This window comes from Neolamprologus multifasciatus, chromosome 23, assembly GCF_963576455.1.
Source record: "Neolamprologus multifasciatus chromosome 23, fNeoMul1.2, whole genome shotgun sequence".
NCBI lineage: Eukaryota > Metazoa > Chordata > Actinopteri > Cichliformes > Cichlidae > Neolamprologus > Neolamprologus multifasciatus.
The window spans coordinates 36,256,134-36,283,471 of NC_140460.1; the positions used below are offsets into that span (position 1 = coordinate 36,256,134).

The 27,338-nt window shown below is 41.5% G+C and overlaps 1 protein-coding gene across 3 annotated transcripts in view; it reads left to right on the plus strand.

Moving 5' to 3' along the window:
• Nucleotides 1–25,186, plus strand: part of LOC146492085 (interleukin-1 receptor accessory protein-like 1-B) — a 338,383-nt gene extending 313,197 nt beyond the window's left edge. For 2 of the 3 annotated variants that reach the window (XM_085152263.1, XM_085152264.1), the window contains exons 9-12: nt 4,635–4,781; nt 17,029–17,199; nt 19,909–19,953; nt 23,862–25,186. In XM_085152263.1, coding sequence (XP_085008389.1) covers nt 4,635–4,781; nt 17,029–17,199; nt 19,909–19,953; nt 23,862–24,589 — 1,091 coding nt within the window. In that variant the 3' untranslated portion in view covers nt 24,590–25,186. The remainder of the gene's footprint in view (nt 1–4,634; nt 4,782–17,028; nt 17,200–19,908; nt 19,954–23,861) is intronic. The other variant, XM_085152265.1, reaches the window with a different exon arrangement.
• Nucleotides 25,187–27,338: the final 2,152 nt, after the last annotated feature.

Sequence of the window (27,338 nt, forward strand, 5' to 3'; positions counted from 1 at the left end):
CATCCACATCCCTAGACGATGAGAGATGCAGAAATGGGGGCAAGAGAACGAGATGATGAATTGCCCGATGCCATGTGGCTCCATCAAATCCAGCCTTCTAGTCGTCAGGAGCTAATTTGTCTTAATCTGTCCCTCTGCAGCGCTGCTACAATATGGATGCCAGGCAGAGAAGAATTGGCCTCCTCTGCTGTAATCTCTGCTGCTTGAGAAGCAGCTGGCTCGTTATTCTGTCCAGATATCTGAGCGGAGAAGCGGTGGGCGCTACGGCAGGACGGCAGACTGAGAGGGTGGCGGGGGAAAGGACGGTAAAGAAGAAGTGAGGGATCCGGGTTCTCATGGTGCTTGTTAGCTGCGGCACCTCTCTCAGAGAAAACTAAGTCGGGATGATACTTGGTGGCCAAAGTGACAGAAACTGAGGCAAAGCGAGAAAGTCTGAGGCTCAGTGGGGTAAAGCTGTGTTTATGCTTCCCTGCGTTCGTTTTGAGTATTTTTTTTTGCGCTCGCGCATATGTTCGTCCGTGAGTTTGGCTGAAGGTCGACGCGGGACAGGCGTGATGAAGCGGCACGCGCCGTGCTCGTTAGCTCTCCAGAACATCATCCTTCATCACGCGAGCTGTCAGCCTGATGGCCGCTGCAGTGGGACGGGCATCGCGCAGTCCAGCGGGGTTAAACGTGCGTCCGTGATGGATGGTGATGCACACGAGGCCTCTCTGTCCGTGTTTATGTGTATGCGCAGCTTTGCAGTCAGTCCAGGTTTTTTACTGTTGTCCATTAGTCAGCCAATGAAGGCTGACCACCCAGATTTTGTGAGGCGTAGCCAATAAGAAAACTGCAAAAGATGGACAGAAAACACTGTAACAAAGAAAAAGCCTTGAAAATGAGACAAGAGCACGAAAAGACAAAGCAAACGACCTGAATTTCAAGGCAACTTACTAGACCGTGCAGCCTAATGGTTGAGTCCATTGTCCAGTAGTGTGACATATCACCTTCAATTCGCCCGAGGCAAACTCTGACTGAATAATGTCATTGTATGGACCTTTTTTAAGATACCATGAGTAGATAAACACTCTGTGCAATAGTTTTAAGGCTCATTTATTTACCCCCAAGGAGCCAGACTTCAGCAGTAGTTCTCCAGGCTTTCAGAAGCTCTTTCATTGTTTTTCTTTGAACATTAGCTGCTTTTTTCTTTATAGTGCAGTCCTTGTACCTGACCATTTTTAGTTAGTTGAGCCACTTGGCACTGACATAACTCAAGGGATGAGCCGGTGTTGTCTACACATGACAGACAATTTGCAAAGATCCCATTTTAAATAGTGTTTTTGATTTGTACTGGCATAAAATTGCATTTTTGCACCAACAGAGGGATTCCGAAAGAGTTATTTGTAGAAAACGTGCCATATCTCAACACGGTGTGCAATGTGTCCTTAAAAAGTTTGAGGAAATTCGACAAGTAGAGGATAAAAGTGGCAGGCCTTAAAAACTACCTACAGCAAATACACAATGTCTGAGTCAAGTCATGTTCTTAAGAAACAGGACAAAAAATCCAGTAAAGACCTGACACAGGACATGAGAGATGCATCTGATCCTTTAGCTGAGCCAGGTTTGCTGAAGCCTCAAAAATGGAAGTGTGGCTGTGAAGACGGCATTTTTATGGAATGGAAACAGTGAAAAAAGACTGAGGTATGCCATATTCCACAAGAACTGGACTGAAAATCAGTGGAAACAAGTCTGATGAAGTGATGAAATGAAAAGTCTATGAGGAGGTACAACAGCGAGTGTCCATAGTCATCTGTGAAACACAGTGGAAGCTATGTCATGGTTTGAGGAGCACTTTAGACAGTGGTGTTGGAGATTCTATAAAAACTGAATTCTTAAAAGTACCATCTGATTTTGGTTCACCATGAAATACCATCTGGAAAGCATCTGATTGGTAACATCTTCATTTTTCAGCATGACCATAACACCAATCATGGATTGGCCTCCCCAGAGCTCGAACCTCAACATTATGAAGCAGTTTGGGATCATCACGACAGAGAACAGAAGAAAAGGCAGCCAACATCCAAAGAACAAGCCTGGGGAACTATTCCTGAAGATTAACTAAAGAAATGAATGTTCAGGCTGTGATCAAGAATAAACGGGGTCATACCAAATATTCACTTTCAAGCTTGTTAGAATTGTATAAAAAGTGTTTTTGCCTGCGTTTCCATGCATGTTCGTTCACATTACAGTAAATCACTGCACATATTTCTCATTTTCTTGGCAAAATATGAAGAAATGAGGGGTGACTCAAGACTTTTGCACATCAACGTAAAACTGAATTATCACCAGTGAAGTTCCTAGAATTTAGCGTCCGCTGATCCTTCATGTTTTCATGAGATAATGGCGGGCTGCAGTGATGACAGATGGCAGGAAGCGCAGGCTGCTTCGATCTGTTTGTGTACCGGGCAGTTCAGCTAACAGCCAGGAGCTTCACCTCTCAGCAGCCGCTCTCATGTAACTGATCTTCATAAGCGCGGTGCTCAGATCTGTCACATGCTATTGTCGCACTAGTTGCCTCAGTGTGAGTTTTCTTTTTTTTATTATTATTATCCAGTCAAGCCAGGAGGCATTTAATGACAGGTATAGAACTGGCTGTACTTTCATTCTGCTTTGAGTTATGTGTCATCTGGATCCGGTCCAGCCACAATAAGCGACACGCAAAAGATGGAGAGGAAAAGCGAGAAAAAGTGACACAAACACACGCTGAATGAATGCAGCCACGGGAGACTCATAAAGCCTTTTTTGCAAACAAATGTGGAGGTGCAACAAAGCCATTTCACAGAGTCTTTAATAATAAATAGCTTTTTTTAAACCATCGTGACTGTGTCACGCATTACCACTTGATTGATTATTTACTGCTGTTCGGTTACTGGATACAAACCTGCTCCAGTGCACCACAGTGTAAAAGAAAAGAAATACAAGGGAATTAGAAAAGCAAAGGACTAAAAAAAATAAAGGTAGTCTTGCAGAGTCAAATGTCTGCAGTAAAATGATTTTTTTGTTTTTTTAAGGGAAACAAAACCTCGTAATGACTATTGTGATTACAAAATCCTCAAATCTTAAAAACCTGTTTAACTTTTTTCTGAAAATTACAAAAAGCTTGAAAATAGCCACGGATTATAAAAGAAGGAGGATGGTTAATTGATGGTTGGAAACAAGTCGGTCTAAGCCAGGGGTCTGCAACCTTTAACACCCAAAGAGCCACTTGGACCTGGTTTCCATGCAAAAGAAAACACTGGGAGCCGCAAATACTTTTTGAAATCTAAAATGAAGATAACACTGTATATATTGTTTTTTTACCTTTATGCTTTGTGTGAACAACTAAAGTAAGTAAGTAAAGTTTATTTATTAAGCGCTTTTCACAGACAGGCAGTCACAAAGCGCTGTACACAAATATTAAAATAAACAATACAATCAATAGACATTATACACAATGTAAAAGATCAAATGTAAATAATGTAAAGAATAAAAAATACGTAGATCAACAAAAGGCTTGTTTGAACAGAAAAGTTTTTAACTGCTTTTTAAAAGAATCCACAGAGCAACTAAGGTGTGTTGCTTATGAAATCCATGAAGTGTTACAGAGAAAATTACATTTTATTTATGTAATTAACACATTTTGAACTCTTAAAGAACTATAACAAAAGGAAAGACACCCAGCTGAACTAAAATGATCCATGTAGCAAACAAAAACTGCTGTGAGGGGAAAAAAGCACTATGCTGCTAAAAAATAGATATTTGCAAAATTCTGCCTAAATATGTATTTTACCTGGTTAATGTGTGTGGCGGGGCGTGGTCTGCAGCGCTGCTGGGAGGCGGACGCACCTGAGCTGCACCCGCAATCACGCCTCACCACCTTAAAGTCTGTGCTCTCTGTGCTGTTGTGTTGTCGGGCTGTGAGCTGAAAAGCTACAGCCGGCTGTATGCGTACAGCAACTGTGTGTGAAAAGCGGTCAATAAAGAGATGCTGAAAAGCATGTTCAAGGAAACATCGTCGGGTCTGCCGTGATATGTTTACAATAAGACTTATCGTCCCGAACCTCTGCGCACAGCATCTGCAATTCGGGGCTTTCATCTTTACGCAGGACTGTAAGCTGTCATCTGTGAGGCTTGAGCGGTGTTTGTTTTAACATAGTTCATGGTGGAGCTGCTGACATAATGTGGATCCGAAGATCCATAACTGGCCTACCTGGGGTCAAAAGTCTCGATAAATGCACGGCGTTTCGGCGGGTACACCGGCTTCCGCGAGTGTGACGCGTATTTTGAGCGGTGAAAAAATAATGAGATATAATTTTATTTTTATATTTCAAAATCACAATAATCTTCCAATTTAGAACTACAAGTTAAAAAAAGAACTAAACACAAATAAAATACACTTCAGCTAAATACTTCTCATTTATTTTCCCAAACCACCCGGAGCCGCAGTATAAGGACAAAAGAGCCGCAGGTTGCCGACCCCTGGTCTAAGCAGTCGCTTTGCAGGGTTTGATTTTTGGCACTTTTTGGAAGACTGGATATCCTGCTTGTTTTTTCCTCTCACTCCTCTCTGTTTTTTACCCCCCATCCCCACTCCACCCTATGTTTTGGCTTACTAGCGGAGCTGATGTATACTGTGGAGCTTGCCGGAGGTCTGGGAGCCATCCTGATGCTGCTCATCTGCCTCGTGACGCTGTACAAGTGCTACCGGATCGAGCTCATGCTCTTCTACAGGAACCACTTCGGCAGCGAGGATATAGATGGAGGTAAGATGTTGTTATTCATTTTAATAATATTTGGCGACGAGTCCTTTCCCTCAGTGTGAATCAAATCTCCAAACCTGAACCGATATCACCTAAGAAAACACCGGAGCCATTTTTCATATCTTAAAGCTGCACATGGCACGGTTTTATGTAAATGTATGCATCTTTTCTAAGTATAAATAACACAGAGAGGAGCAAACGATAGTTTCTCATTCACAAATCTTTTCAATCCATATGCAGTAGACTGTCCCCGAAACAGCATCACCGTCCTTGATGTGGCTCCTTTTCTTGTCGTCTTTGTTAACAAAAAAAAAAAAAGGTTCACACTGAGAGTGCTGTTTCCTTATATAACAAAGCACAACCTCTGGGTAACGGAGACTGGATTGTTCAAACAGTTTTCCCTGGTTACGTTTCAGAGCCTCCAACATGCAAAGCTGCACAGTTTAGCTTTAAGGGGACAGCGCGGCCTTGATCACTTAAGCACTGTGAGCGCGGCAGCAGCTGCTGCTGATGTACTTTCTATTTTAGGGGACATTTAGTCACTGTGTGTATTTTTTTCCCCATTATTATTCTGTTGCAGATGGGGTAACTAACACCCACTCACCCAGTAATGCGAACGCTTGTAGTTCACATATGCTGCTTTCACCATGTTACCCAACGTGTCACTGTCACTTTATTCAGAGCTGCTTATCTTGTAAACCTTTTTTTTGGTTATACTGAAGCAGCTGCTGTTTTGTGGGATTATACGGCATCGATCTATTCACAGTTCTCAACGACTCACAAGAGTAAAATATAGGACAATAACCACTTTGTCACGAAGAATAAACAGCAGTTGATTGCACTGAATTTTTTCACCAATCACAAGTAGTTGCTGCTCAACCTCTGGGCGCCTACTTTCAACATTTAAACATTAAATGTAGACATTTTTGTGTTTCATAAAGCATATTAGCTCAGATTGAACTTTTCATTTCATGTCACTCCAGATGTTTTCAGTTGGTGAAAAGTCTGGACTGCAGACAGACCATTTAAATCGTTGGAGTCTACTCTTATGCCATCACTGACGCAGGCTTTCAAACTGAGTGTTGATGGTTCCTCTCCTCTTTAGTCTGAAAGATGTGGTGTCCATGTTTATCACAAAGACCTTCAAATTATGAATCGTCTGATCAAAGAACAGTTTTCCACTTTGCCTCATTCCATTTTGAACAAGCTTCAGCTAAGAGAAGATGCTGTTATTTCTGGATTATGCTCATATGGGATTCCTGCAAGTGTTCCTGAGTCCATGCAGTGATTTCCACGACAGAACGATGTGCTTTTATTGTAGTGCTGACCAACGGCTCGAAGATCACTGGCATCCAAAACAGATTTTTAGCCTTGTCTCTTGCTCACAAAGATTTGTCCAGATTCTCTGAATTATTTAATTACATTATGATCTGTAGATGATGAGATATTCAAAGTCTTTGCATTGGGTTTTGTAAATGTCAGAAAAGGCAATGGAGTAAGGAACCTGACAAACTGACAACGTCTAAGGAAAGCACACAGATAAATATATACAGAGATGTCACAATCATACAATAATGAAGCCGAAGAAAGAAAGTCAGAAAGTAAAAACCACAGCAAGCCAAACAAAGAAAATAAATACATGTCAAAATAAAGCAGCAAGAGGCCAGTTCTAGATCAGAAAATGAAGTCAATGAAAAGTGCAATTCCTTATGCGGCCACTTGAGGCCGCCTCTAAAATTAGTCAGTCCTCACAAACGCCCATGTTCAAATGCTCAACAAAGAAACTGTTTTGGTTCTATAGCAAAGAAGAAGAAGAAGTTAAGTAGCTTTTCTTTCCAAGCTCCTTAGAATACCATGACCCTGATGACTGAGAACCTACACACTTATAGCAAATTAATAAATTTTTTAACAGCTAACTATAAGCTAGCTATAAACAGGCTAAATGTTTACTGAACCAACCTTTGTGAACTATGTTAAGCCTCAAAGTTGAGCTTTACTAGGAAGGTGGTCACAACTAATTTAAGTCAATGAACCTCTCGTACATCTTTATGACCTTTCTCCCTTTTGGAGCATTTTAAACTCAGTTAAGTGCTAAACAGTAGCTTACTAACCTAGCATTAGCATTAGCCAATGACATCCGGTCTAGCTCCAGAAATCCAATTCAATGCAACTTTATTAATATTGAAGTGTCAAATCATAACAGTTATCTCAAGGTGCTTTATATTGTAAGGTAAAGACCCAACATGGGGGTGAACAAAATGCTAAAATCCAAATTTGAAAACCCGTGGAGAAAGTCATGGTGGCTGTATCTATTTAAAAGCTAGGTTTTGTTTTCCTGACATTCACAAAGGGATGACACGGAAGCCACAGGCAGAAAAAACCCAGGGAAACTACAAAGATCACAACAGCCTCTCTAACTGCAGCCGCAGTAGCTTCAGTCACAATAGAGAAGTCCATTACAGAAAAGGCAGATATACCTTTTGATTTCCTGGTGACAACAGTCTTATTTAACCATCTAAAAGTTTATCAGACACACAGAAGCTTATATGCAACAGGATTTTGCAGCCTGATTCTCACAACAGCAGCAATTTGTTCTTTCAGTAGATGACCGAGTGGGAAAAATGAACTTAGGCCACGTTTATTTTTTAATGCAATGCATTTTAGTCAGTTAGCCTTTCAGCCCAAGTTCAAATTGTTGCCGCAGTTTGATGATATTAGCGCAACAATTAATTTTAATTTCTAAGGCAATAGAGTCTTGTGATTTCTGATGTCCATTTTTATTCCTCATGAATGCAAACCACATGTGAGAAAGCGTGTGAGCTAAAGGGTAATATATTCAGCCGCACATTCGCCATAAAGCGAATCAAAACACATCGCCCCGCGTGCAAGACAAAAACATAAACTCTGAGGCCCCATTACCAATAGTACACAGGGAAAAAAACAGGAAAAAAATCGGGCCTGGTAGATGAGTCTTGGCTTGAGAATGCATCAAACTGAGACAAGGAGCAAGTTTTAATTTGATTCCCCTGTAATGAGTCTCTGAAGTACCAGCCCTGCAATGAATTCAGGGAGAATGAGATTACTTCAGAGAGGCTGAGGGACTGCACGCGGTGGAAACAGAGTCAGCAAGAGACAGAGTTATAAAGGTAAAAAAAGGAGGGATTCTGTAGCCCGCTGCTCTCCTCGTACCCTCCCGGCTCTGCTTAACTGTGATGGTTGCTACATCAGACGTTTCAATGAAAGCCATTACCTCTGGCTATGTCAGGCTTCCGGCCCTGGATCTTTGCCGTAATGGATGGCCCAGAGGCGTTTGTGTTGGGGGGAGAAAAAAGCAAAAAACAAAAAAGAAAGGGTGGCGGGAGGGGAAAAAAGGCGCGCCTTGAACTTAATGCCAAACAGCAATTGTCTCGTTTAATTGCGCCACCTGAGTGAATGCTGGGAGAGAGAAACAGATTTTCAATTTGCTCTCCACTAGAAGGGGATCAGGTTCAATAAGACACAGCACTCTGCCTCTGGAGCTCTCAGGAGACCCCCCTCACCCCACCCCCGATACTTCCCAGCACGCCGCGGTCTATTAGATCTCTTCACCGCCACCTCTTGGCATTCAATCGCATCTGCATCTAACAAGGCACGTACGTAAAATAGGGGGTAAGGCATTAAACGGGCTGGAAATGAAGAAAAAACAGTCAGAAGGTGGTTAACCGAGATCTCATCACTATGGTAACTGCTGCACTGACAGGGCCATATAGCTGCACTTTTCATCAATAAAGCGCTTAAGCCAGTGTCTCCAATGCACAGATAAATATTTATATATCTATTTTATGTTTCCCCCGGCGTAGCTGCACACGCTGCCAAGAACTTGTATGTGTTTCTCGGCGGCCACTCGAAGCACTAATTGAACGCCTGCCTCCCTCTTCTGCCAGATGCAAAATGCAAGCTTTACGCAACAATAGGACGGACCGTCGGCTATTTGTCAGCGGCGCAATTTAGTTAAAGACCACTCGCTTGTCACATTGTGTGGGTGTCAGTGGAATCAATAATAGGCTTCATGATGACAACAGCCGAGCGGGCTTGACAAAGAGGTGGGAGCTCATCAACACTCTGCCATAAATACCAATGTCAGCGTTGTCAGCGTGCCGCGGAATTATGAGTCTCCGTCTGCGTTCGGCGCGGTTTGGCAATACTGAATATCAGGGGGTTTTTCCACAGGGGGTTGTAATGCATCCTGTTTGAAGTAGTTGTATAACCAAGGTCAGCGTTAAGTAGCTCATCTGTGATGACAAAGTCAAGTAGAAATGAGAGAGCTTTGTAATAAATACTCTTTGTATGAGGAGTTTGTGTTAAGAAATGGCAGTTTGTAATGCTTAAACAGTTACTATTGTTTCCTTCTTCTCAAAGAAGGAAATTGTGAGAAACTAAGAACAAACAGGACAGTCGGTAAGAGGATTTCCCCTTTGGCCCTCAAGATGTCAATACTGATCCTCTGATTCAAAAGGAGCCCGTTAGGATGTTCGGGCATTTGTTTAGGATGCTTTGTGGGTCAGAAGGTGAGTTGGCTGCACCCCTGTCCCCTTCTCCACTCTGACGGAAGGCACTAAATATGAGGAAAGGGGGTGAAATGAGGATTTAAGGATGCACAAACCCATAAAATGGGGTATTGCTCAGCTGGCTGGGTTAGAGGTGGAGGCCGTGGCAGGAGAGGAGGAGGTCTGGCCAGCTTCTGCTAAGACTGTAGCTCCTGTGAGCTGAAGTGGAAGAATGGATGGATTCATTTATTATTGCAATGTTAGATCTCCAACTATGAGACTTTTTTCATTACGTTTTTCTTTTCAAATAGAAACATTTCCTGTGATTTTCAAATGACCCATAGTTCCCATTGTGGCAGTAAAGTTACGTACAGCTGTTGGTTGTAATTTGTTGATTTGATTTAAAAGTTCAGATTTTTCTTTATTCAATAAACAGAAAAATACATCTGACAGAGAGAGAGAGTTGATGCCAGCAGATGGCCAACAGTTAATTATCAAATGTAAGAGTTTCTCTGATTCTGATTAGAGGCTGTTTTTTTGTGTACATACATACATATATTGTACTGACTCACCTTATTATCTAAATGAGAGCAGACTCTGTACACTCTTAAGAAAAGGGAAGATTTCATTATTCAGTACCTTGTAGAAGAGGCTTCATCATCAATTACTTGAGGTAATCATTTTCTGAATGACTGTATCAGTCTCTTATGCACAGCTCTCTTAAGGTCTCCCCACAGCATTTTAATTAAGTTGAGGTCTGGACTTCAGCTGGCCCATTGCAATGCCTTGATTTTTTTCTTTTATTCTATTTCCAGCTGTTCTGTTGTACATTTGCTTAGTGATGCAAAAAGAACAAACTTTAGCTGTCAGATAGATGTCCACACATTTGACTCTAGAATACTTTGGTATTCAGAGGAGTTTAGGGTCGACTCAATGACTGCGAGGTGCCCAGGTCCTGTGACTGCAAAACAAGCCCAAATCATCACCCCACCACCACCGTGCTTCACAGTTAGTATGAGGTGTTTGTGCTGCATTTGGTTTTTATCAAACATTGTGCTGTGCATCATGGCCAAACATCTCCACTTTGGTCTCTTAAGTCCAAAGGAGATCAGATTGTTCAGATGCTGTTGTGAAATGTAACATACAAAATACTAACCGAGACCATCAGAGTCTGAGATGTAGCTCTTGCAGGGGTAGGCAACTCCAGGCCTCGAGTGCTGGTGTCCTGCAGGTTTTAGATGTGTCCTTGATCAAACACAGCTGATTCAAATGGCTAAATTACCTCCTCAACATGTCTTGAAGTTCTCCAGGGGGCTGGTAATGAACTAATCATTTGATTCAGGTGTGTTGACACAGGGTGAGATCTCAAACCTGCAGGACACCGGCACTCGAGGCCTGGCGTTGCCTACCCCTGTGTTAGGGTTACATGGTCTCGTCACTGTGGAACGTCCACTCCTGGGAAGATTGTGACATTGTGTTAACACCAGAGATGGGCAGTAACGTGTTACTTGTAATGCGTTACTGTAATCCGATTACTTTTTTCGAGTAACAAGTAAAGTAAGGGATTACTATTGCAAAAACGGTAATTAGATTACTGTTACTTTCCCGTAAGCCACGCTGCGTTACTGCGTTACTAAAACCCTGATTTTCTTGCGAGAGTGTCTCATGACAATGACGACACGAGTGCGACGTTCGTGACAACAGCTGTGTGCAGATCAACAATGGATAATATATCGAATGCGGGAGAGAGTATGAGCGTGCAGCGTTTAAAGCGTGGAAGTACTGACCTTACTTTAAGTTTGATTCCATAAAAAGTGACAAAAACATTAGCGTCCGCTGATCGCTGCGTGGGAAGAAAACTTCTTTTTACAGCGAAAAAAAACCCCTTAACTTCCGAGCAAGCACCAAGTAGCTACGACATAATGGGAAACTCACGGAGAAACTCACGGATTTTTCAACTGACCGCTGCGGCACACCTGCACCAGGGTAAACCTCCGCCTACGCCACTCCTGCTTTACAGGTGAAAATAGAGCAACAGGACCGCTAGTCTTTGATTTTATTTATTTTCTGCTGTGTTTTACTTGCATTTATTTGAAAGACTGAGTGTAAACACAAAAAATATTTTATTTTATGTGCTGGAATGTGCAGAAAATAGGTTTAAATGTTAAACAAATCTCTTCCAGTCAGAGAATGTTGCATATAATAAAATTTTTGCTTGATGCATAAAGTTAAAAGATTAAAACTAATAAAACAAGTTTAAAAAAAGAGACTTTTCCATTTGACTACATTTTGTATGATGGATTATGCAGAAAAAGTAGAATTGGGCTGAAAGATCTATCGCTTTATCACCTATTCAGGTTGTAAATCGTGTTTTTAAAAAGTAACTAAGTAACTAAGTAATTAATTACTTTTGAAAATAAGTAATCAGTAAAGTAACGGGATTACTTTTTTGGGCAAGTAATCAGTAATTAGTTACTGATTACTTTTTTCAAGTAACTTGACCAACACTGGTTAACACACACCCATACCCAGACACTCCAAACCAGCAAACTACCAAAACTTTTATAGAGGCGCTCACAAGTGTTGACGCTTCTATTCATCAACTGCATTTGATTAGCAAGACTCCATGGAGTCTATTGAAACTATTTTTATGTGACTACATGATAAAATGTGTGTGTATGATCAAGACCCAGAATATGGCAATGCATGCAAGCCACACACCAAGGGCAAAGGCATATTTTTGAGAAAAATTGAATTGCAGTATTTCAGTGAATACTGAATTATGAAAAACAAAGCATTACTTAAAAACAAAGAGTCATCTTCTTATTAGCAGTCCAGGGCATGTGTCTCCTCAAACACAGAGTTAAGTGTGTGTGTTACGTTCCAATCTACTCTCCATTAGATGTAATGGAGCCAAAAGATATCCCAGAGATTACGCCTCCAACTCTCTTGGCACTCTCCATGGCGAGTCCAAGAGTTCACTGTGAGCCCCCGTGCCCGTACGCAACCCCCGCCTCCACGCACACAGAGAGCACACGTGCTGAAGTTAGTCAGCATGTGGGACAAGGAAGCAAAGACTCGGATGCGTTTTTTTGTTTGTTTGTTTGATGATGTATTTTTTAAAATATGTTGCACACCTCAGATGAACAGCACTAGCCTCCTATAATCGAGCTATCAAAACGCAAGCGAACAGGGGATCAGTGCACCTCCTAGATTCACCCTGTGCTTTCGTCTTTCCCCTGCTTTCTCTTTCTCACAACAGATGCATGAATCATCTCCACTAAAATAGCCCTTGATCTGCCTACACAGCTTTCATTTAAAAGCTACTAGAGAAAAACAAGCAGATTTATGTCTCTGTGAAGCAGAACATAAACCTCAGAGTTAGTTATACTGAGTGATTATGAGGTTACATTTCAATTATTTTTACATGTCCCTGACGCTGTAAAATGAATTGCGTGTTATAAAAAAAAACCCAAAAAACAAGTTGAATTAATTACGAGGCGTCGCCTAAGAGTTGTGCGCGTCAGCCCAAATATCGAGATTACCCGCTGGGATGCAAGTGAATCTTGTTGACAGCCTCTCAGTCCAGAGAGAAGCAGGAGGGTGAGATGGAGAGGATATTAAAGGATAAAAAAATGTGATGCTCTGCTGAGAATTGATCCCAAACTGCCTCCTCTTGAACCCTCTCGTTCTCTGCTCCTGTCTTCTCCAACACACTAAACATCATCGCCACATGGCTGCTACGCTGCAGGTGGCCACTATAAAGCAGAGGGAGCCGAGTCATAATTAAGACAGGAACTCGCGGTTCCAAAAACTCTGAGCCGCAGCGTGAACGCAGCCTTTGAGGTAAACTCATTAGAGATGCGAGCAGAGTGTCCCAGTTATGGTGCTTTCCTCCTATTGTGGCGCGGATGTGATGCTTTTTAGTGAATAAAAAAGCATATAGAATCTAATGTTTTTATTTTATTTTCATAAGCCCAAAAATATGGCGTGCACTGGAGCTGATCTTCGTCAAAGTAAACACCAAAGGTCACAAAAGTTCACCAGTCAAAACTTGTTGGGGGTCAGATGGTTTCTATTTTATACCCAGAGGATTTAAGAGAGGTGGAGTTGGGATAATATGAAGCGCACATAGGTGCTCAGACACCGGCACCTTGTGAATAGTTGAAAGGAACCCCGACTATTATGACAAGTTACTCTAAATATGTTACAAATTATCTCCACTACATAAAAACATACTTGAGAAGTTTTCCATTATTCATTAATTCCTTTTTGGAGCCGTGGGAGCGGCCATGTTTTTGTGCACACAATGTATTCTGGGACGATGACGTGTATTGGTTGTCGGCAGTACAGGCGTTTTTGTTCAGCTAACCCGTTTTGTTTTCTATAGTGTAGCAACCATATTAATTAACTTGCCTATTAGTGACCTGGTTATGACTTGATAGACCAGCACTATACCGGTCATGGAGGCTAACAAGGGCTGCCCAAAGAACATCTGGATTAAGACATACGGCTTAAAAGTTTTGGTGCACTGTTTTGGAGAATCTGTAAAAACAACGATATTGTAATTTCACTGTATAATAAAAATTAGAATTCTATTAATGTTTTTATCATGCGGTTATGCGATACCATGGATAGCTGCTGCCATAAAATTGAGCTCTTTACAACAAATGCTCTCAGTAGCTGCATAGACACCAGTAGTTTTCCCCCACTCTCGCGTCCTCGTGTGACAGATTGTTTTCATCTTCATGTAAACTAAGTACTGGAAAGGTTGAACAGAAGCCATTTCCAGTGCGTTGCTAACTGTGAACTCAATGCAACGCAACCGTATGACGTCACTACCCAGAGTGCATTGAGAAGAAAATAACAATGGCGGCCTACTGGTAAATCGCTTTTATATAAAATGTGCTTAAAAGGAAAACATTTGGCGTATTTTAATACCACATATATATTATTGAAAGCACAGTGCATATTTTAGCACAAACATGTCTTAAAAGCAGGTGTTCTGGGAATCCATCCTACCTGGCAAACCATCCTACCCGTTGTTTCTGCGCATGCGCACAACACGAAATTCAGTGGCAAATTGTCCTACCTTTGTGAATATTAGCTAGAAAAATACTCTGACCGGTAAAATTAACTGCCAAACCATCCTACCTTTGTGAATGTCACCTACAAGCATACTTAAACTGCTAAGATTTTGTGGCAAATCGTCCTACTTTTGGTAATCTGAGCTAGAAGCATACTTTAATAGCTACATTTCAGTGGCGAACCATCCTACCTTTCTGAATATGAGCTGGAAGCATACTTTAACAGCTAAAATTCAGTGGCAAATCCTCCTACCTTTGTTAATAACAGCTACACACATACTCTGACGGGTAAAATTAAGTGCCAAACCATGTTACCTTTGTAAATGTTACCTACAAGCATACTTTAATGCAGTGGTTCCCAAACTTTTTTTGCTTGGCCCCCCTTGTTTTACAAGAAAAATGTTCGCGCCCCCCCCCCCCCCCCCCCTCGCGCGCGCACGCACGCACGAACACGTCCTCCAAAGGCAGAGGCGTCACGGTGTAATTATTTTACATGTAGTTGTTTTGTTTTTTTCCTGTGTAATAATATTCAACATTGCTATCAATACATTTTTCAAAAAATCCCTGTGCAAAATGGGTTCAAAAACATAAACAACTGTTGGATGCTGTTTGTCCGTGATTTGAACCGGGGGAACAAATCGTGGCAGGATCAGCCTGATATTATTTGTATCCCACTGTAACTTTACTGTATAAAGAGCTAGCATCTCCAAAATGTCAGGAGTAGTTAGTCATTACAACAAGTGTTTGTGAACTACAAATCAAGAATGTGGGATGCTGTTTGTCCGTGATTTAAACAGCCCAGCGCTGCTCCCGACGAAGGGAAAACCAATCCTGCAGGGAGACCTACCTCGGCACTTGTGCAGGTAAAACCAAAGGGAAGATATGCTTCACCATATTTTCTAGTCTTTGGCTTAGAATGAAGTTGGTTTGGAAACATATTCAGCTATGCTTCATCTCCTGCTTTGCGTTTGTGTGGGCGCCCCGTGCTAGCAGTGTCCAAGCGTTGTTTTGTTTTTTGTTTTTTTTCCCTTTTCATGCCGCGCCCCCCCTGCAATGGCTCTGCGCCCCCCCTAGGGGGCGGGCCCCACACTTTGGGAACGTCTGCTTTAATGGGTAAAATGAAGTGGCAAACCATCCTGGCTGTATGCATATGAGCTACAAGTATACTCTGATGGGCAAAGTTAAGTGGCAAACCGTCATACCTACTTAAATTGGTGCTGGAATTACTCTGTGACAGCAGAAATGTGCATAAACTACTTACAGTAGGACGTTTTGCCAAAGTAGGATGGTTTGTCAGAACACCGGGGTTCCTTTTAAATAAACCAAATATCCCAAACCCAAATTTAAAGTTTTACCCTGTGTCAAACAGTCATTTGGCACCATTTATTTCTGCTCTAAAGTTGGTCATTTTAATACGCAAGTCTATGAGGAGTGGTGCATTTTTGCACCCTCAAGTGGTCATTAGAGGAACTGCATTCTCTGATGTTTTCTCTTACGTTTTCGTCCCCAAAGCTTGTGGATAAAATGAGAAGGACTTTACTCCGACCTGCACAAAAACATTGAATTTCTACATTTGAACTGTGAAAATGTCTATTATAGATATAAATCTATTATAAAATGTTGGGAAGGAGACAGAGCGTGGTCTGTCTTGCACAAAACTTGGGTCGCTGAAGTTCTTCCGTACCAAACAGGCTTTCATTTCCACGTGTAGCACAGTGGGAGTGGAAGCAAAAAAGATTATTGTCAAACCATTGCCACAAAGTTGCAAATATCAGTGTATCTCGGCTAGGATTAAGTTCACCAGCTCAAACCGGCTCATGTGTTTTTGCTAACTGCGAAGTACATAAAAAGCTATTATGTTTTCATACTTAATGGTTAAAAACCTGTTGACCTCTTTTGAAATGACTGATCAGGTTCAGAGTAAAAAAGTGGCTGACATGTCCTTCATTCTCCTGACTCACCGTACAGTACTGCTCCTGTTTAAGAAGATTAAACGTTAAGTCTTTCCTCTTCTCAGTCCTTTCAAATCCGTCATCAATCAGAGCTTTCATGTAGGTGATGGATCCGTGCCATGCGCCGGCCTAGCAGGCCGCGTCGGGCATTTAGCTCAGGCTGGAGTCTAATTTGTTTTGCCTGCAGTGGGCAAAGTAGCTATCAAGGCAACATTATTCGTCAGTGGGGACGGAGCAGTAATGAAAAGCACTCAGATGGGCAGAGGTGCCCAGAGGTCAGTGTAATGGAGGCGTCCTGTCTCAGTGAAGTCTCTCAGTGAATGAATAGCTCCCCTGCATACCAGTGTGAAAATAGATTTTGAGCATCTGGGGGTATAACAGCGCATAATTTTGCTGACCACAGTAGGAAACATTATGTTGAAATCATAAAATGTATACACATTTAATTGAAGCAAAGTGGTTTTGGGAGCTTCTTATTGCAAGTATTCATTGTGCTGAGACCGAGGCTTCATTTTTCTGTCTCTGCTTCTGCTTGATTGCAGGTTTTATTAAACTAAATGAAAGGTTCTAGTTTAAAGGATATGAAGGCAACGAATGCATCACTGATTAGCCAGGTTGAACACGAGCCGGCACGTTTCACCCATGTCAGTGTCTGACCCCCCCAAACCCCCTGCTCTACCTGCAGATAACAAGGACTACGACGCCTACTTGTCCTACACCAAAGTGGACCCGGACCAGTGGAGCCAGGAGACCCGAGAGGAGGAGCGCTTTGCCCTGGAGATCCTCCCCGACGTGCTGGAGAAGCATTATGGGTATAAACTCTTCATTCCAGACAGGGACTTGATCCCCACAGGAAGTAAGCTCTCTCTCTCACGGCGATGTCACGTTGTGTCGAATGTTTTCTTGTCGCTTGGTGTTGCTCGTGTTGCTGTTGTCACTGCAGTGGTGATGCCTTGTTTGTTGTTATTTTCTGTTATGCGTTTGTGTTGTGGCATAACAAAGACTAGCGAGGCCGTCATTGCTTCATATGATCTTTATAAAGTTAGCTTTTATAACCACAGGCTGAGCAAAAGTTGATGAGTATGCTAAAAGTGTTATAGCTTAGAGTTTGTTTAGTGTTATTTATTCATTTAATTTCAGTTTTAGTCTTTAGTTTCCCTTAAAGGCAACATTTATAAGAGAGAAAATATGGCTACGTATTAAATCATGGGACATAGCTAACCCAACCTCACGTAAGCAAGAAACTAATTATGCTAGTACCAATTCAGTTCTGAACAACCTCTTTAAGTATTATACTCCTAAAAGAAACCACTTCCTCGTGTAACGTCTAAGCACTACATGTAGTCAATAAAAGGGCGCCAAAAATGGGAATATGAAAGGGATTGCTAATGGAATAGATGGATAAAATAGTGAATCAAGATTGTGACATATGAAAATTAAGGGATAAATGGTTGACTGTTTAACTGCTTCCACCCGAAGGGAAACTCAACCAAACCCACTTTAAAAACCTGCTGGATCAAAATTTTATTACAAGAATTCTAAAATAATAAAATTTTTTTATTATTTATAAGGGGACCATGAATTAAGTTATCTTCAAAATATTTCGCTCATAGTCAGAAAATTGTGTTCCAGTATTAAAAGCTGTATCTAAGGCAGGGACCATTTGCACTATTTATAAAAACTAAAAAAGGCATTTAATTGTATCCATTAATCCTGTGTGCAGAATCTTTAGGTTGCATATATGATACAATATGAAATGATGTGCAATATTTGATACGATGCGATGTGATTGTTTTAGGGGGTGATCTTGGAAAGGCACCTTAGAATGAGGGTTCGACTTACGAGGATTTTTAAGCACAATTCAGTGAACCTTTTAAAGTTTGCCAGCAATGTTACAAGTGCCTCTGAAAAAACGACTGCAGTTTAGCTCGGCTACCCCTGTTAAACATTTTCATAACATTTTAATGAATCCAATACAAAAACTGATCAGTGAAAAACTGGTTGTACAGTTGTTGATTATTTAAACAGAAAAATGAATTCTTATTTATCTCAACTTTTATTTATTTATCGTAAACTTAACCTTTATTCCACATTTCAATCCAAAACAAGCTGTCTCTTCTGATAAGCTGCCCCTCGACTGGCTTCCGCAGTCAGTGCTTGTAAGCTCTGCCTCGTTATACAGACCTGTCTGTTATGACAGAACAAAGCAGGACCAAACCTTTGAAATCATGTGTTTAACGTTGTCTGAAGCCCGAGTTTTTGGCTCACATAGAGACACTTTGGCATAATTATTTGAAACTTTAGCCACTTTTAATGTGAGGATCCAACCAGTTGTCAACAGGATATATAAAGTACATGTACTTTACTTCAATTTTATTCCACTTCATATTTCTACTTTATGTATATTCTTGATCTAATAAGTAGATTAAGGTACAGTATATAAATTATAACTTCAAGTAGGCAACATAAAACACTGAAATGCTAGACAAGGGCTGTACATACTGGTTAATTATTTATCTGCTTTAGCATTTAAAGTGCATGATCCGCACCATTTTTAAGCCTGTGGGAGGCATAATAACCTATATCACATATGCAACATAATTATCAGTCGGAGCCAACTCTGTTATTACGGTCCATGTTTCTAATCCAGCTCAATACAAAGTGTGCCTCTGCATGCTGCTATGTAACGATGTCAGCCGTACAATCAAAAATCTCTTTATGCATGGATATTAATGCATGTTTTACCACAGTATATTTCTAATGGAGCCTCTCACCGTGCCCTGTGCTTATCTTTGATTAACTGATCGCAAAGATGAGCTCGGTTTCATGATGTTATTAGCATCCGTTTGAATACTTGCAACTGCCTGTCTTTCCTGCACATAGCACCATTACTAATTATGCTCCTCTTCAGTGGAATTGTGCAAAGGTTGTAAACCAAATCTCTTGCTGTGATTACATGCTCCATACAGGGGGACTGTTGTAATATGGGAAAAATGGCATAAAAATGCAAGGATGGAGAGAAATCTGAAGTACATCTGCCACAGTTGCAGCTCGGTGGCACAGCTTGCTGGTTTATCATGTCTATGTATAAACATTTAGCTCCCATTGGGAATGTATTAGCATCTCAACAGCTGATATAATAAAGTGTAATCCACAGCTATAGATAAACACAGTTTGGCCATTTGGGACGTCACCATGTGTCAACAATCTATCTCCTGAGCTGCTGATTGTAACATGTAATGCTGGGTGAACGTATTATACCACTCTTATACGTTTCTGACATACTCATCTAGTGCACACTGAGTATTTTTTTAACATATACCAGAAGTAACAAGTCTTGGCTGAACTATGTCCAAGTCCTTTGCTTTTTTATGCTACGTGTCCCATATTAAACTGGAATAAACTGATCAGCGCGCTTATCGTTTCACAATCGCTACCAGCGCATCAGCGGAGAAACACAGTTTATGCCAGAGCCATGTCCCCGCATTCACACAATTGTTTTTAATGTAAACAAATGTTCTGCGAATCTTTTAATCGACCTTTGAATGTAAATATCTATGTTTAGGTTTCACCAATGATCATTTCCAGGATGACACAAGACTACTTAGAGGTACTTCTTCCCCAGATCTTTAACGCTCGTGCCGACACACTCCGACAAAGACTTTCTGATCAGATCAGTAATGTAGAAAGTGATTGTGGCTGCACTTTGTATTAAAAGGTTTTGACATGATTGTTCTGAGTGAAAAAAATGTTTGTTTTTAGATAAATCTTTGATCTTTGAGAGCATTTAAAAGTTATGTAGTAGCCATTGAGTGCAGCTTATACAGTCTTTGGTAACACTTTACAATAAAGGACATAAACATGAGGAATCAGAAGCCCGACATCTTGTTAATCATTAATTAGTATTTTTCAAAGTTTTTATAGTCACTATGGTCCAGAATTTCACTATAGATAATAAGTATTGAGCTGAGAAATACTACATGTTAGCGCGTCATCAGTTGAGCTGACCAATTTATTAACAGGCCGATATTATTGGTTGATATTGGCTATCTTTCAGTCTATCAGTATCTGTATTTATAGCGACTGGCAACAATTATAAAAGGAAAGAAGATGTTAGAAACACCCTTCATCCTTCTCAGGAGTGCTGACATTGCATAGTTTGTCCACCGCTCTGTAAATTTCCTGTAACTAATGTGTGTTTGTAACACCACAAACACAGCAGCCAACTAATCAGAGCCAAGTTGGGTATGAATGAGAAAATAAATAATCTGTTTATGTTATATGTGTCTCAGAGAGAAAAAAAAATCTTCCAATAGCAGCGTTTCAAATTTCTAAGTCATCAAATATCGGTAACGGTACCGTTCATATCCTTATTATTCCCTCTTACCTATTGTTTCATTTTTAAGTTCTGGATCAGTACTTATTCTGGAACAGCTGATAAACGTATTAGTAACTGTGTAAGTAACTATGTCCATTAGTATAAAGGGTTACCAATGCATAAGAATAAACAAAGCTCATTTCCTGTGCATGTTTCTTTATTGTGTTTTTTTAAATTAGATGGGCAGGAGGTTGTCAGTCACAAAATGTTTTCAAAAATTGTATTCAAGCTCAAAATATCCAACTGCAGTAAAAAGAAGTGAACACATTTGGTTAGGGGGCAGTGGGAGGGGCATCTGCTGCAAAACACTCAAAGTAGGAAGACATTTATTTCCCACATAGCTGTTCTTATTGATCTGGGCTATTTGCACTTTAGACTTTTTTAACATTATTATTGTTTTCTTTCAGAGACAAACAATCGAGAGCAGAGCCACTGTGATTTCCTGCCCCGTGTGATTTAGGTTTTATGCAGATGTGAATCAATTATTGCTCATGCAACAGTTTGTTTGTAAAGCTTGTAAAATCTCTGAAAGGGGGGATTTAATCTATAAAGCTATAAAGTTTTACCACGCCGCAACCCTCGAGAGGGCAGATTTACTTTCCCTATAATCAATTCAAAACATTAAAATGAATCTTCTACTCATTAGCTAATGATACTGTATCCGTTTATTTATCCCTTCATGTTTGTTTTAGTCACGATAAGATGGGGAAACTTAGTTTAACCTAAACTGAATAAACTCAAAGTGAGGACTTTAAGCTTCAGGGACACATTGTGGCAAATTAGCCCATGAGGACCAATTACCAAACAGTAAAGACACCAACTTGTCGTGTCGATGAAAAGAGCGACTTCAAATCTAAGTTTACTCTAATCAGATCGCTCTCATCGCGAAGCCTCGGGCAGAGCGACTTGAAAGAAGCAGCTCATTCTCATGTCTGCAGGTCTCTTAAAGATCAGCAGACATGCCGAGATACTCTCACAATTTCTCTTCTCCCACACACACATACACACACACACAAGGGTCATGGGCTTTGATTGGGAGGTAAAGCCCAGTTAATCCCGTCTAACTTCCAGTCAGGAGACACTTGGTCTTTGTCTCGGCCAAGAAAGGCTAAAAGGAAGCATTAGCTGCACACACACACATAGAGGACAGGTCTGTGGAAACACTTCTTCCCATTCATCACAACACAAACAGCTGATTAAACACAATACTGTATTTACTGTATATGATAGATAAGAGTCGCTTAGCTCTAAATCTAAAGCCTCTTGTTACTAAAAGTACATCTTCTTATTAAGTGCGGCATGGACTATAGCTCTTTATTTAAGTGAGGATCTATAATCACAAATCTATTTTATCTGCATTTTATGCCTCAGTATCCTGACGCCAGATGGTGGAATAATTTAGCGGCGATACATTTTAGAATCTGTCAGATGTGTGATGTTTGTTTCACGTCCTCAGCTTTCGATCTTTGTTGTTTTTTTGCCCCCCAAACGTCACACTTTTTCGTCTGGTAATTGGACTTGTTTGTTTGAAATTTTGATAAAAAGGAAGCTGTTGGGTAAGAAGCCGCTATGAGGCCAAGAGAGTTCTTCAAATAGCCTGTGTAATGTGTTTCAGCATATTTTCATCACATATTAGCTCTCTGTAGTTTCATGTACAATTACAGTTTGTTTCGATTGAATAAATGAGCACAATTAAAAATAGAAATGGATTTAATATTTGGACTGTGTGTAAAAGATGGATGGTGAATTCTGCCCTCTGTAGGTTGACTGAGATCTAATCTGATTTCAAAATGTTCCTTAAACTGAACAGTGTATGAATGTATATAATCTGTAGGCAAGGAATGAGATTTTTAGTGTCAGAAGTAGGGATGGGTATCGTTTAGGTTTTATCTGATACCGGTGCCAAACCGGTACTTTTGAAACGGTGCCGGTGCTTAAACGGTGCTCGAACCGGTGCTTAAAGAATGGAGAACACAAAATTGGTCCAAAAACCTCTCATGTTCAGCTGTTTTTTTTGTAAAAAGATAACAATGTTAGCCTTTTCTGCAGCTATGGGGCATATATGGTATCACTCTTGGCTGGAAGCAGTGCTTAAACAATGGAAAAAACAAAAACTTTGTCCAAAAACCTCTCATGTTTAGCTGTTTTCCACTTTTTCTTTGGTCATTTTAGCCTTTTTGGCCAGGGTGAAGAGAGTATCTGCCATCAAACAAGAAGACAGCCGCATGTAGCTATGATGATGTTTGCTAGTTCACCTTACATGCATTAATGTAATAAGCGGTTAGCCTACTCAACGTAAAGTATACACGAACAACATTAAGCTACTCACGCAGAGAAGAACGGCTGCTGCTGCCATCATCATCCTCATCATTTCTGCTACACTGGCAGGATAGGGGCCAGGACTCTACTCTTTGGGTTTTTGGGGGATGTTGCTAACTCTTCGTCCGATAACAGGCACCACACCTGCAGTAGATGCGCTCGGTGTGAGGTCTCGCAGCAAGCTATCAAATACGGCGCATTTTTCGGCTTTTAAAAAGAACGCTATGCGTCGCCAGGTGTTTCATCGGATTTCAGGTGTTACCTCCTTTCCACAGTATCACCTTAAAGCACTTGTTGCAGGCTGCTGAGTTTGCATCTTTTATGCACCGTTTATGTCAGAACCGGTGCCATCATGGCACCGGATACCGGTACCCATCCCTAGTCAGAAGTATCCTCATTTCCAGTTGTAGACCCAATGCAGGCCGCGTTCTATTGACCAATCATGTTTTAGCAAAGATTTGAGGTCTGTGTGGAAAATAGAACAGTTTTGTTGAGATGGAATCTAGAAATTAAAGGCAAGAATTTGAAAATAACTCAGGTCTTTAAATCATTTATATTTACTTGCATTTATAAATTATGCCTGTTGCATAAAGTAGAAGAATGAGCCATTATCTGCTACACTGTAAGCACCAAAAACCAAAAGCTCTGGACTAGCTGATGAGTTTGCAGATGACTTGTGCACAGGCTTCAGTTTTTAGAGCAGGAGGTTACATTCATCTTTTATATACAGTCTCTGGCTAACAGAAACAAATAATATCTATATATGATCGTACTGATTCATCAAAAGATATACTTTTCTGTCTCTCTGTCTGTGAATCCAGCCTACATCGAGGACGTAGCGCGCTGCGTGGACCAGAGCAAGCGGCTCATCATCGTCATGACCCCCAGCTATGTGGTGCGGAGGGGGTGGAGCATCTTTGAGCTGGAGACGCGGCTGCGCAACATGCTGGTGACCGGCGAGATCAAAGTAATCCTGATCGAGTGTGCCGAGCTGCGCGGCATCATGAACTACCAGGAAGTGGAGGCCCTCAAACACACCATCAAGATGCTCACGGTCATCAAGTGGCGCGGACCGTCCAGCAACAAGCTCAACTCCAAGTTCTGGAAGCAGCTGCTGTATGAAATGCCCTTCAAGCGCATGGAGCCCCTGAGCATCTCCCACGAGCAGGTGCTGGACGTCAGCGAGCAGGGCCCCTTCGGGGAGCTCCAGACCGTCTCGGCCATCTCCATGGCGGCGGCCACCTCCACCGCCATGGCGACGGCGCACCCGGACTTACGCTCGACCTTTCACAACTCTTGCCACACCCAGATGAGGCAGAAACACTATTACCGTAGCTACGACTACGACCTGCCACAAGGCGGCACGCTCCCGCCGCTCTCCTCGCTAGGCAACCAGCACACCTACTGCAACATCCCCATGACGCTCATCAACGGACAGCGGCCGCAGTCCAAGTCACCCCGGCAGCAGAGCCTGGAGGAGGCCCACGGCAACAACGCCATGCTGCCGCTACTTCCCAGAGAGACCAGTATATCTAGCGTTATATGGTGACAGAGCCGGGCGGGGTAGACTGTGGATCTTTATGATGTCTGTCACAGGGAGGACTAACCACTGGCACTCAGACCCTGAAAGGAGCCAGGTGAACCTAAATGGCACTAAGCTACTTGCTGCTGTTGAATTTTGCACCAGGAAACAACCGAAGGAGGGGAGGGGCTTCAAACTGCTGGAGGAGGTGGTGGCAATGTTTTCTTTTTTGTTTGTTTGTTTGTTTTTTGTCCAATACGAGCTTTTATTGAAACTGAACATCAACAAAAAAAGAAGAAGAAGAAGAAGAAGCAAGGAGAACTTTTTTTGTATGCCTGTATAAACACTCACGTAACACAAGCCAACACCTATGATCATTTACCCCGAGAGTCGAGGAATACAGGGTCCTGTACATACGTTTTTCTAATTCTTTGTAGCAACAGTGTTTTGGGACTTGTTTCTTCTTTCTTTGGGACTCATTATTTTATTTTCTTTATTCTTTTCTTTCAGTTTGTACAAAAAGTGAAGCAGTGAAGGCCTGTGAGACGTGTCGGTTAAACCGTTGTTACCTTTATTTTTTTCATTTGTTTTGCTGGTGTAGTTTCTAAAGTTTTTTTTTTTTTTTTTTTTGGGGGGGGGGGGGGGGGGGCGGTTGATTCTTTTTATTTTTAATGGGGTTGGGAATACAAGTCAGAGCCTTCGGGGGACGAGTAAGATTTGGATTTGAGTTTCAGGGTTGAGAATCTGGCCTCAACCAGAATATGCAAAACTTGGAGTCCAGAAAACACATGGGGGGAGGGGGGTGGGGGGGTAGTGGGTTCCCCTAATTCATCGAATGCTTTCGGAGGAGTCGTACCTGTGCGGGTGGGTGGGTGGGGGGTTGAGGAATATGGTGCTAGGCTTCACATCTCTGTTTCTCTCACAATATTTACTTTTAAAACAGCCTTGCTATTTACCTTAACAAAAAGATTATATCACTGAGAAGTAATTATGTGTATTATTTTATGAAAAAAGAAAAGTCTATTTTTGTAACTGAGGGATATTTGCTTAGAGAAGTTATGACGTTTCTGACAGAAGGAATTGGGGAAATATCTAGGAAAAGAAAAAAAAATAAGAAAAACGTTTACGTGGAACTGCATAGCTCACGAAAATCAATAGGTCGTTCACTAAATGTCTTACCCTTATATTAAAAAACAGAAGACGTTTGTGTTTTCGTCGTTACAAAGGGGGGAGAGGGGAGTTTCGGCATTTCAAACGCACCGCTCACAGCAGCTCGGCAGACTTGTTACGTTCCATCTGTCGATCTCATCTCGGCGCTTCACAGTGGAAGTAGCTATCGATGATGTCAGCGCGGACGGAGGAGGCAAGCCATGACATCCACGGTCACCTGAAGCATTAAGTCCACCTGCTTTCCTCTGTAGGACCAAACAAGGCTGTCCAGGGCTAATCTCAGTTATTCATTTGCTCTCAGATGACAGCTGTTATTCGATTGCCGTCCACCATGTCAGTGGAAGTGAGTTGAGGCGCGCTCTCTGATAAATAAAAACAGGCCTTGCACATCTCACTCAGAGGGCAGCGGCGGTAAGCCTTTCATTTCAAAATGAGTCGGAAGATACCGTGCAGAAACGTGCTAACTTATGAGATGTGTAGTTCTTAGTATGAAAGTAACATTTAGAGGATTATATTTTTTGAGCTAATGACCAATAACCACCTGAAAACCAATAGCCTTTTAGAATCGATCCCTTCCAAATACGATATAATTAATGCTTAACAGTGACAAGAATTTATTTAAAAAAATGCTAATTCAGTCTCAGTTTATATATAACTACAGTAGAGATGCTACATTAGACCAAAGCAAGCTAAAACCTACCATTCTCAGTCACGAAACTGGTACAGTGTCATCCAGTTCAGATCTGTTCTCGCATATCCACTCAGATCATAAAGATGCACGTAGTCGATGTAACATTGCACGGTGTCATAGTAAGATTTGAAATGTCGGTATTGTGATGTTGCGAACCTTTGCAAGTCAAGCCAGCGATGGATCTGAAACTGAGGAACGTGAACGCTCACACTGCCAGAGGTTTCTTCCTGTTAAAAGGGAGTTTTTCCTTCCCACCGTCGCCGAGTGCTTGCTCACAAGAGGCGACAGGAAGCTTTCCATTTTCTGGGGGGTTTCTCCCAAATTTGGGTCTGCACCTGGCAGTAAAAAGCGCCTTGAGGTGACTGTTGTTGTAATTTGGCACTTTTTCACCCACATTCCATTTAATCATCTTGAAACAGCGATCGAGACCATAAAGGTTTCCTGAGAGTGCAGCTAATGCGACAGGTACGTTTTTTTCCGAGTTCTTTTCACAGCCAGAGGAGTCGTCTCCACCTGGCCATTAGCAGGAATGCTTTTCTGCACTGGCACTTACGTTTGAGACGCAAAGGCTATGTCCATCTTCTATATGCAGCCTGTGACTCAGACCCATGAAGGCAGCCTGTGCACTTACTCCTCCTGCAGCTGTGCCGTAATATTTGATCTCACGCACACACACAAACTAACCTCATACTAAAATACCTGCAGCATCTCATAGATGTTTAACTTAGTGCCATAAAATATGCAATGTTATGAATTTTTAAACAATAAATTACATTTGTGTTCTTCCCCCCCCTCCCATCTATTTTCAAAAACTATATTTCAGATGATACCTGGATTTTTTCTGTAAGCTGAGAATTTTGCATTTTGACTCTTTTTTTTCAGTCACCCTACGAATCATTGAGAGCCAGGCCTGCT